At 34.4% G+C, this 12,873-nt stretch overlaps 1 protein-coding gene across 1 annotated transcript in view; it reads left to right on the forward strand.

The window, feature by feature from the left end:
- LOC136030874 (semaphorin-1A-like) overlaps positions 1 to 12,873 on the forward strand; it is a 380,467-nt gene that overhangs the window by 153,120 nt on the left and 214,474 nt on the right. The window contains exon 6 of the mRNA XM_065709948.1: positions 11,446 to 11,553. Within this exon, the coding sequence (XP_065566020.1) occupies positions 11,446 to 11,553 (108 nt within the window). The remainder of the gene's footprint in view (positions 1 to 11,445; positions 11,554 to 12,873) is intronic.

Below are 12,873 nucleotides of genomic sequence, written 5' to 3' on the forward strand. Positions count from 1 at the left end.
GGTCGGATAAATATTTCGGGGAGGGGGTCAAACCCCATAGCTCCCCCCTTCGATACGGACTTGTCATGATATTTAATATTCTCACAGCTTGTAATGCCTATAACTTGACCTGATAACCGTCTGACGGTAAAATTCTTCGTCGGATCTTTCCCTCACACAATTCCAGTGTGTTTTATTATTAGGTCTCCTGGCAAAAATATCTGGTTCCAGTAAGAGTTTAAGATTGAAAAGCTGGCAATAGTATATTTGGTAAAGGTTTGTTCCAATATAGGTAGTCTTTAACTCCGTTAAGATCGCCCTATTTACCGACCGGCAAGTCAAGTACCTCTATGATTTTGCTTACTTGAATCTGAACGTCGTAGGATATTTTTATTTTTTTAGATCATTTTACATAAGACTATTCTAGATAATCGTTTTACTATATTGAGCCTTCTTACAACATGATGTTTAATACTGTCGCGGCACGCTACTTATGTAATCAAATAAAAAAAAAAACAAGTTTTTTTTTAACTGAAAGTAAGGAGCGACATTAAAACTTGAAACGAACAGAAATTACTCTGTATATGAAAGGGGCTTTTCCTCCTCAACGCCCCGCTCTTTACGCTAAAGTTTGACTCTTTCTCTTAACTCTACTTTTTAAAACAGTAAAAAAAACTTAGGCGTAAAGAGCGGGGCGTTGAGGAGGAAAAGCGTTTTGGAGCTCCGTTTTTTAGAGTTTCGGTTACTATTGAGCCGGGTCGCTCCTTACTACAGTTCGTTACCACGAACTGTGTGATTTTATTGGACTGCCATTTGACGGATAAATACTTTGTCGGTAATGTCATCCCTATAATTACTTTGTTTTTATTGTTTAGTTTGTTGGTAAACATGCGTGATTCAAGATAAGCCTTTTTATTTTAATTTGCGGTGTTCGCTTACTTTTTGCCATTACCATCATCTAGTATCGTTAGATATCATTTATCACTATAGATGACAAAAAAAAAATATTTACTATAATATCATCTTGTAACTCTGAAAACTTTTTTATGCTTGAGTATTTTTGCCAGGAGACATTAGCATGGCTTAGTGGCTCAATAGATCACTTTAACCAGAACAAAATTTAATGTTTTTTTTTAATGCATGGTCAGCTAATGCATATTCGAAATCACGAGATATATTTATGCTACTTCATGCTACTAACAGTATACACTTCATGCAACGTCTGTTGCGTTTGCTAGATTTAGTTTTGGGTTTTGAAATTGCAGTTTTTTTTTAGTCGAAGTTCGGGTAAAAAAATGTCGAATATTTGACCTAAGACAAAAGTGCTTGAGTATTTAGTGGTAATTGAGGGATTATAGTATGTAGTTCTTTTACTGAAGTATTAAATAATATGAATGTTGTGCTTAAGCGTTTCTGAAATAATTTTAGTTTGTACTTGATTAAACAGTTCGTGGAAACGAACTGTAAGTAAGGAGTGACTCGACCCAAAAGTAACCGAAACTAAACAAAAACGGAATTTGATAAAAAGAATTGACGCATCAAAAGAATTGGCTTTTCATGCCTATTCCAACTATATAAAATTTATCAAGTTTTTTTATTGGGAAATTAACGGAAATTTTCTGGGGAGGAGGGATTTTCGATTGGGAGAATTTTCCGTGGAAAGCAATATTTACGGAGAGGATTTTCAGGAGAAATTTAAATGCGGGGGGTGGGTTCCTGACATGATTTGAAAAACCGTTCGAAATCTAATTTGAAAAAAAAAATTCAACAGAAAGTAGGGAGCAACACTAAACTTTATAACGAACAGAAGTTTTCCGTATATTAGGGTGGCTGTCTCTTCCTCGACCTTCGATATTTACGTCAAAGTTTGACTTTGTGTCACAATTCTTTAAGAAAGACTGCTCAAACATAAGGGCGTTGAATTTGAATGATAAGTATTTTTAAAGAACTTTAAGACTTTAGCGTAAAGAGTGAGGGTTAAGGAAGGGACAACCCCTTCATATATTTCTGTTCGTTTTAAGTTTAACATTGCTCCTTATTTTCAGTTTTGTTTTTTAATTTGATTGAGGCTAAAGTCGCGGATTTGTTAACCAACAATGTTAGCAGACAAAATTTCTGTTAGCCTGTTGAAACAGAAGTACTAGTTAACAAATCTGTTTGTCTATCTCTTACTATATTTGGGGGAAACCGACTAAAATTTTGAAACTGTAAAAAAAAATTAGAAGTCACTGGTTCCCTATCAATATTTGTAGTGTAGAAATTAGTCATCATGCCTTGATAATGACGAAGACCACATTGCCTTTCCATCATACAAAATTTGAGAAAATAACGAAGAATTTTCTTATATTCTGTATCAACTTCCTTTGCTGTATCATCAGTTTTTGAATATTACGCTTCAAATTTTTCCTATTTTTGAACAAAGATTGGATTTGTTAGAGAAATTCTCAAACATTGTCAGCTACCAATCTTTCATTAGCTCATAGAAACGCAATTGTTAATAATATTGTTGTTTAAGAATTTCGTTAGGACGACGGAACAGTGGATTTAATATTTGCGCTCAAAGTTGTTGGCAACATTCAAATAAAAAAACAGGACCATGCTTTGCGGATCACATCGATCAAAATTGGGGATCATAAGGGTACCGAGGGGATTCTCATTTTCGAAATCATGTACACGTGGTAGGGCGTGCAGAGCGTGATGAAAGTATGCCAGTATATCAGAGACTGCGCCAAGTATGTCGGAAACTATTTCAAGTGAGGTGGAACTGCGTGGCACATGTTACGTTCTGAGATATGCCCCATATTGTGGAAAGTGGACGCCCCCTCGAAGGTTACTTGGTTGATAAGGGCCTGGGCTTAATCAAATGTTAGGCATTATATCTCGGTCGTTTGAGATACAACTGATGTCCTGGCGTCATTGTTGTGCACTTTGGACTTTATATACATAATAAACAAACAAACAAAAAAAAATAAAAAAGATAAAATAAACAAAACACCTTTTACAACACTGATCATAATGACAGCTGCATACAATGAAAAAAAGATAACCGAGGCGTTGGCTTCACTTGCAAGACCCATGTTCCCAGAAAAGGCTTGCTTCGAACATATAGACCCACGTGCTTCCAAGATGATCAATGATGTTTAACTACTGTATTGGCGAGTTTAATTTCTGCCTTTTCATTATATTGTTTTATTTACTTTTTTGGCTGATCCATTCTTATTCTTTTCTTTAGAAATGTCCCTCAGTCGCCAAATCAATTAATTCCTCCGTTTTCATTTTCCCTTGTATCCCTGGCCTTGGAGACTTGGCTATTTGAGGGGGGAATAAGAGTATTTTGATTCCAAATTGTATTGATGAATAAGTTCTTTTATTGTATGTGATTCACCATGAATAAATCTTGGTTGTAATTTTGTCTTCCTGTAATGATGATTTCGTCTAGTAAAAAGTCACTGTTGATTTGAATTTTGGTTTGAATTCCAATGTTGTTTCAAACATGGAAGTAAAGGCTAGAAACATGATATGCGGACCACCAATACAACCTTGAACAAGATTTGTTCGAATCTGATGGTATAAATTCCTCGCTTAACGTCAACCGACCACCCGTAGTACCAGTACAGCTTTTAAAGCCCTGAACATAGAACTTTATATAGGTAGCTTAGTATAGCTTATAAGTGATATGTCAAGTTCATTATTTAAGACCGGCTGCTTATTCAATCCTATAATTGATGATTTTTGAACACCTTAACAAAGTCATTTTGTTGCTAATCTCTATTTTATGATCTGGGCAGCAGTTGTTAAAGGCTGAAAATGTTCTTTTGCTCTCTGGAAAATGACATAAAGCCTATTGAATGTAATCCGAATGTGAACAAAATTTGGACGTTTTTAAATACGCTTTGCCTGAGCATTTCTTTAATGGGAAAAATGTTCTTTAACTAGAAAAAAAGTCTATAAAACGAAATGAAACAATCTATATAGATAACATCGAATGTATGTCTTTGTATTCATTACTACGTTAGTTAATTCCATTGGACTTAAGAAACAGTCAAAAACAACATAAAATCAGGAAAAAATGTACAAGCACCAAGGACAGAATTGAGCACAAACAAAGCTGCACTGGATCACAATCCAGCACAAGAGAAGAGGAAGAAAAAAAAAAGATTTCTCTAAAGGTATACAAGTTTCAGGATAATTTTAAGTCAGATTGAACGGAATTGTATTCATTAGGACCTAGTTGCTGACTTGAAAAACTTTGTCTATGAAAATTAGGTCTTAGCTCCTCACCCCAAAATGTATTTTTTTTTCTTGTTCCAAAGGGTGCGCGAATCTCTGGTTGGGAACTATTGATTAGAGCATATCAAGCATTTGAGGCGAGGTGTTCCACACTTATCAGACATTCATGTTCAGAAAGCTCCTAGCGCCCGCGTTAGAACAGGCTACTAGTTTTTTTCGATAAGTTGGTGTCAGGACCGTATCCAGAATTTTTTCAGGGGGGGGGATATATGGAAGTTTTTAGGGAGGGTTACAAAAAAACTTAAACGCATCAAAAATTGTTTTATATTCATTTTGTTATGTTTTTACGAGTCGGACAAAACATTTCGGGGGAAAGGGAGTTCAAACCCCTTAAACCATCTAGATACGGCTTTGGTTGGTCTACATATTTGGCCATTCATTTAGTGTCTAGATTGTTTTAGCAAACATTAGTGGGCGCCAATTGGGGTGAGGGAGTGTAGTACCCTTTTTTAGTATATGCCTATTCATTAGAATAATTGGAAAAAAATGACAAAATGCCCCTCTCCAGATTTTGCAAAATGCCCTTTTCCTTTTTCATTAAAATTTTGAGAAAAAAAATCCATGCCTCCCTACATTTTCGTGAATTTGTGCTCGTAGTTTTGACTGCAAGTGTTCGCATGCTCATTAAACATTAAGGATAATATCTACCGAAAGTGCTTGCCAAACGTTTCCTATTAGATGGCGATGTAATCAGTCTTTTTGCTAAAAAATAATTTTATAACTTAGTCTGTAATTTATAAACGTAACTTCAATTCATTACTTTCTTAAGTCAAGGATTTAGATAATTGGCCATTTTGTAGACACAAACTGATACACTCCAGATTGTATTTAGCCTACTTCGTTTTTAGCCTACTTCTTTTTTCTTTTCTTTTTATAGCTTTCATGTTCCTTATCTTGCAATCTTTAATATTTTTACTCATCTAACCTCTTTTATTTTGATTTCCTCTTCAAATTTTGCTGGAGAGAAAATAGGCAAAACAATCTTTTTACATAGTTCAAATCCACTGGGACTTGATAATAAATACAAAAGAATCATTCAAGAATATTGAAAGGGGAAGATAGAAAAAGTGTTTTCGATGAAGATATTAATTTAGCCCCAAGAGGCTTAACCCCTTGTAAAACATATAGGAGCGTCCATATTAATATCTATGTTACCTAAACTAGTTAATCCGATCAATATAAAGCATATGGTTAAATTCTTTCTTTTTTTAGTCACACTTCCTTTTATTTATTGGCTGAGAGAATAACATAGAACCGAAAACACAGTTGGGAAATTTTCCCAGAGAGTCTGGAAGTCCTTTGCTGTGTTTTATAAAAGTACCTATTTTTTTAATGTGAAAGCTAGCATTACTTTACATAGGAAGAATGAAAGAATAGCGGAGTATACCTTAATGTTATTTTGACACACAGCCCAGGATATTAAAAATTATTCGGGCCTAAAATATACTGAGGGAGGGGGGGGGGTAATAGGCTGTCATCTGCCAAATTTATCATGTATCTTTGGACAATAAACAGGATAGGTGTATACAAAAATATTTAGGAGCAAAATTATAAAAATAGGGAAAATAATCCTAGAAATGCTAGGAATACTTCATTATAATATTGTACAAATTAGTATGCTGTATTATGCGACTTTCCTGAAATAAAATCAGAAAAAAATACAGCTTCTAATTTTATTTGCATTCTTGATTTTTGCAAAACCCTGCATTCCTTGTCCGATAACTTTCCAGATCCTTTACCCGTCTAAATCAATTCTCTCTTCAATATTTTTCGAGAGAAGATGGAAAAAAACAATGTTTTTGCATGGTTCATATTCAATGAGATTGAATAACTACTTGAAATGACTAACGGGAAAATATATACGGAAAGACACAAAGGAGTTTTCCAGGAAAATCCTAATTTATTCCCAAGAGGCTTGGTTTCTGGTTGGAACATAGACGTCCATATCAATAGTTATGGTCTGAGTTAGTCAACCCAATCGATATAAAATATAATCTCGAATGTTCTTTTTTCCTTATTCTAGTGCAGTGGTTGTATGAGAGTGTATGTGGTTGTATAGGAGAGATTAAATGATTACTTCTAGGAGGGGGGGGACTCATCTTTAATTAATTTAATTGTGGCGGAGATACATAATGTTCCCCTGGGGAGTGAATGTACCTTACGCCTCAGACAGATGATTAGGCCCCAATTTTAAACTTTCCACTAGATGTGCTTCAGATGAATTGGACGAAAAATCAGATAAATATGGATTGAGTAGAATATTGGCTACTGGACTCTCTTCATTTGGAAAAAATATACAAGTATGAAACAATATTGGACAAAGCGTAGAGTATGGTTGCTGATGGGGTGGAAACTCCCCTTTCCTTGGGAACTGTATCTTATCTAGGAAAATTCTATTTCCTTTTGAAAAGCAAATACGCTAAATGAGCCTTCTGTCTCGCAACTTATGCAAAAGCTTGAATTCAACATTAAGAGTGGCGGCTGAAGCGGGGGTAGCCCTCTCATATTTGAGACAACTCTGGACGGATCTTCATCTAACTGTCTTAACAGTTCCCTTGTAAAGAATTACTGATCTGCACCCCTTCCTCACTCCGTTAGCCTTAAAATGATGAGACCGCTCCTATGATGGGTTACCCCTCACCCTCCTACCGAATGAATTTCCGCAGGGTTCTAGGCGTTTACCCCCTCTCCCCGGAAAATACCCCCGCCTGTACCCGCCAGTGAAAATAACCCTCCGAAAAATATCCCTCTATTTGGATAATACCCCCAGAAAAAAATCCGCGGAAAATATCCCCAGAAAAATACCCCCGGAAAATACCCCTTGTGGAAAATAAGGCTTTCCAAATTTGAGAATTCTATTTGAGCTTTTTTTTCGATAGGAGAAAGGAACTTAGGTACTTTTTTAGTGTAGGCCTACGCCACTCACTCATGTTAACTATGTTTAAAACTCGAGAACTAACAGGTTTCTTTGTTAGTTTCTTCATTACTTTAGAAAATTAACGGACCCGCTAAAGTGTAGCGGGTCTGCACGCAATATATGTTAGGTACAATAATTCTACATATTACGAAGTAAGAATTGTTTTCTGACTTTAAACTGCCCAAACACTTTACCCCCGCCCCCTTATGTGCAAATATACAGCTCAAAATTATGTTTCCCATATATTCTGTCACTTGTCTTTGTCTTGTGTCAAGCTAAGCTGAAAGAAACTAACAAAGAAACTGGTTTGTTCTCGAGGTTTACACTGAGTAAACTTGAGTGAGTGGCGTATAATGCACAAGTACCAAAATTTTTCCCCCTTACGGAAAATAAAAACAAAACTCGAATAAAATTCTCGAATTTGGAAAGCCTTATTTTCCACGCAATTGTAAAGTCTTATTTGTAAACGCCGGCCACCGTCTGTAGATGTGGACGTGACTGCTTCTTGGGAAAGAAATTAAACTCCCTTCAGTTGAATGCCTTTTCAGATACAATAATACAGTTCCTTCCAATTCTTTAAATTCTATGAAATTCAATAAATTACTCTCACAAGGAAATAGAAAAGAAAATATACGAAGTTGTTTTACCAGGAATTCCTTGTTTATCCCCAAAAAGCTTAATTTCTTGTTTAGTACAGTTGATATTTGAGTTTGAAATTTGACACAGTTTAGACTTTTATGAGACTTGCATGTCCTTTCATCTTTCAGATCGTCTGGGTATTTTTTTAAACGAATATTTAGTAAACTCACGATATGTTTGAAGAGGGAATGAAGAACATCAATTGTTGTCTGAATTAGAGGAAAATCTCCAAGTAATTATGATCCTTGGGGATGGGGTAGGTATTGAAGTATTTTTCTGGGGGGGGGTAGAAATTAGATAAGTATCGGAAGTTTTTTGTTTTGGGTTCACTGCCTTTCACTTTTGCAGGGTCTTTTAGACTGATCCTGTAAGGATTCTCCCTTTTCCCACTCCCCCATGTACAGATAAGATCCGGGTCAATATTATTATTCTCCCTTATTTTCTTTGTTCTAGGCCAGTCTACCCGATCGATAAAAACATAGGCGTAGACTCATTTTTTTTTTTTTGTGACTATTTCGTTCCCATTTGCGTTTATTCGTTGTCTGAGAGATTAACGTAAAAAAACGAAAACACTGTTCTAGAAATTGTACCGGAATGTTTAGAAGTACTTTTTTATATTTTTTACGGATTGTCTCTTCTTTAATGTAGTGGTTTATAGCTTATAAAAGCTCTAAATTATAAGAAAACTACTGGTCGACTATGCTTCAAACAGGAATGGGTGGGGAGATAATTTATTGAGTATAATAAGGTTCATACGAAACGGTAACGCGTATCAGTTGCAATATCTTAGAAACAAGAATATTGATAGGAAAATTAATCTCCGAGTAATTAAGCCTCCTGGAAATAAATTAGGATATTCCAGGAAAATGCCATTGATTCTTTCTTATTATATTTCTTGAACATTTTTATTATTTTTATCATGTCATTTTTATTATTTCTCTATTCCGGTGAATTTAATACAAGCTAAGACGTTGTTTTTGAAATTTCCTACAAGGGTATTAATTATAAAAGCAAAAATTTCCAAAGATCATCGTTTGACATTATTCAGTTCTATGGACTTAATTCTATGCCTAAAATCACTTAGTACAAGGGTCCTCCGAGGTCTTGCTTGGAGAATGGGGTATCCTGGCCTGATCCTCCTAGAATGCGAAACAAAACACAAGAAGGTTTGCATACTGGCTATGTAATGGCTAAAAACATCTTTTCAACAGTTACACCCACATTCAATTGACTAAAACAATACTCCTATTCGCGACTAAAAATCGTCTGTGTATATAACCCTGTTGGTACCTACAATGAAATTACGATGTTTGAGAGGTGGAAGACGTAGTAGTACATAACTTCGGATTCTTCTTATTTTCCTTTGATTGAAATTTATGCTCGCCACAATATTTTAATGACCCTTTACTAAAGTTCAACCAACTGCTTATGGCTAGTTTGTTGCCATTTGGCCAACCCTGTGGCATATAGCGGAACGGGGGAATTTTAGGACAAACTTACCTATAACCATCTATTAATGTCACTTCAATTTATTGACTAACAAATTTTAGATGTTGAATCAACTTTAAAGCCTTTTGATGTTTGGATGATATGTATTTCTTTTCTTTCGTATTAAGCATAAGTATGTGCTATTTGAGACATTGTCTAAAAGATACGGCGGAATTCGATTCAAAAGGCGATTGATGAGATCATTTGTTATATATGTTTAAAATAGAATCTTAAATAACTATTAATGCTAATTAAAGCGATAGGTACTAACATTTATTATCATTTGTTACCATTTATAGGTATTACCGTTTATTACTTCTTGTTCTGAAACAATTGAAAAAACCATAATATATATATATATATATATATATATATATATATATATATATATATATATATATATATATATATATATATATATATATATATATATATATATATATATATATATATATATATATATATATATATATATATATATAGAAAAGAGAAATCACCTATGTAACAGCAGAAACACATAAAAGACAGAAGGAGAAAAGGAAGACTGTTTTCCTACATTAGTGATTAATATAGTTCAGCAATTGAATGAGGTCTTAGCCCTACTCATCCATACAGTCACATAGGTCAAAAAGCATAGTCATACACAATCAACCATAAAGAATAATCCATGGACAGGCAGTCTTGTCGTCAGCAAGTATGAGTCGTCATTTACCAAACATTAAAAAAAAAAGAAAAAAAGCCTTATGTATATATACATAATATATATGGCTGTGTATGTATATTTACGTATTTATATATTAAACATGTATAATACATATTAAAAATGGCATACAGTTATAAACCTTAATGTTTTATAGTAATTCTTAAAAGAAAATCCTCGAATTTTTCGGTGGCCACTACTAGAAGAAGGCAGACTTTTATCACCTTTGCTATAGCAAAGGTGATAAAAGTGAAACTCGGAAAGTACTCTGTCATATTCCTTTTCGTCTTCTATTAGAAAAATATTCCTTTCGTCTTCTATTAGATAAAGTGCAACAAGTCTATGGATCCTGAAATATTGAACGAATTGAATTTTCTTTTATTAAGATTCGAATGCTATCCAAATTAGGCCTCTGCAACTTGCGGTCCGGGGGGGGGGAGGGGCTGAAACTGGGACCCGCGAAGCTTTCTATGAGCAAGACAATATTTGTATCAATGTATCGATAATACTCAGGTCTTTTTTAAGGCTAACGAGTAGAATATGCGCAAAGCTAATATAAAAAATTATTTTTCAGGTTAAAGCAAGAAGAAAATTAAGGAATATCAATATTCGAAAATTTAGTAAGCGGCGCTTACTGAAAAGATCGCGTGGAACAAAAAAAAAAAAAAACGAAAAAAAACAACGAAAATAAAATCTTTTTCAAGCGTTTTTGCTTTGTGTCAATTGTTTTTTTCTACTGATACTCAAATGCTTGCTTATTTGTATGTACAGTTTTTTGTTTCCTTTTTTTGTGGCTCGTGGATATATTTGTTAATTTAATTTTACTAACGGTTGATTTTTTTTTGTATGTGTTGTCTGAATTAAATTATGGCCAGGATGGATCCCTAGGTTTCATTCTCTGACGCTCTGAAAACCATCAAAATTATCGAATTAATATCGTGGTTTTCTTTGCATTTCAGTTAAGAACAAGACATTCAAATAAAGAAATGTTGTTTATCTTTTGTTATTACTCCTTGGCAAGGGCGTGTATTGAAGGAGTATTTGGAGCCCCCCCCCCAAACCTCTTTAAATTTACTCCAGATTTGGTACTCTTGTATCTTCTACCATCGGATTGTTTGTCCTTGCACCATATCCGGCTGAATCATGATTGCCGGAGAAGGGGCAAGCTAGTAAAGAACGAACCACGACTATAGTGACCAAATATTGAGAAATGTTTTTTGAAAAAAATACTAGGGCGAGGGATGACAGGATCAGTTACTTCCCATGTCTTGTTTCAATGTCGTTTTTAAAATTTTCTCGTAACTAATCTCATTTGCATTGAGTATCTACCATTGTTCTCAATGTGTTTGACTACGTGTTTATATTTTATATTACTATTTTTGTTACTGTATTTATATTATTTTACTATATTTTTATTTAATTTTTATTTCAGGATGAATGTCATAATTATCTTCGCTTGCTTGCCATCAAATCCCCTGGGAAAATAGTACTTTGTGGAACACACGCTTTTAAGCCAATGTGCAGGGATTATTCATTTAAGGTAATTTGAATTTTTGTTTCGATTTTGTGCTTTTTAAATTTCAGGCAGTCGTTTGTTAGGACGTAAGGCAGTCATTGTTTATGCACCTCGTATATCGAAAGAAGTCGATATGCGTAACACGTTTACTGAAAATAAGTTATTTTTTACAATAAACCTACATCAGCATAAACGAAATTGAGGTTATACGAAAACTTCACAGTAAAAAAAAAACTATTTTGGTGATTTATTTTTTTTACAGAAACCTGACCTTTTTTAGGGGGGTGGGGGGTGCTCATTTAATTTCGCTGCATGAATTTGCATTTGGAACCTCTTAACTGAGTTCCACCAAAATTGTGACATAACAAGTGGGGACAAAACGAACGTGTCGACGTAAGATTAATTTTTTTTTACATTTAACATTATTTATTGCTTAAGCAATGTTTTCTTAATTTTTCTTAACACTTTAGGTTTTTTTTTAGAATTTGAAAACTTCTGTAAGGAAATGAATGGGTTACTTTAAAAATGATTGTGTTCTAACAAATTTTGAAATTATTCCATAATATCAAATTTTCATCATTGTATGATTTCTAATAATTTTGGTCCGCAAACGTTAAAGCTCATTATCCCCAAAGTAAAGGACGAAAAACAGGGAGTCTTAATTTTTTTTTCTGTTGAACTAGTTAAAATGTATATATTTAAGTTTCAGAAAAGTTCAATCTGATTGACAAAATTTTTAATGATCCCCCTAAATATTAGATTTAGTTTACCAACTTTGACGACGCATGTAGGCATACTTACTGAGTCTTGAACAGGGAAATAATTGCAAAGGAAGACATATAGTGGTTATCCACTATATCTTAGCAGTCACCAGTCGATCGGACAGGGTCGGTATTTTTTAGGTCGTCCGTCTCTCTTGAAACTGTTCTTAGCCGACCGACAGTCGCAAAAGAAATGGCCTTGCTTTAAGCGGGCTCTCAGTGGGCTCTATGCCTATTACGAAAAAAAGATTACAGAGTTAAATCGTCTGGGGGGGGGAGGGACCTGGGCCATAAAATTATCACCTGAGATAATAGATATTATAGAAAAATCGAGCAGTAACAGTTTACGAGCAGGTGAAACGAATGATGTCAGCAATATAATCAACAAAAAATAGAGAAGCACAGTAGGCCTAAATAATCGGTTTTACCTGCTTCAGACATCATAGGCAGCCCCTGTTGGTGGCAAATCGCCAATAGCTCACCAAAACACATGCTGTTTGTGATCTGTTTTGAATTAATAAAAATGTGGGCCGAACGAGGTTTTAAATATATACTAACTTCGAAGAGAGATAAATGGAGGGGG

This window comes from Artemia franciscana, chromosome 9 (assembly GCF_032884065.1).
Source record: "Artemia franciscana chromosome 9, ASM3288406v1, whole genome shotgun sequence".
Classification (NCBI taxonomy): domain Eukaryota; kingdom Metazoa; phylum Arthropoda; class Branchiopoda; order Anostraca; family Artemiidae; genus Artemia; species Artemia franciscana.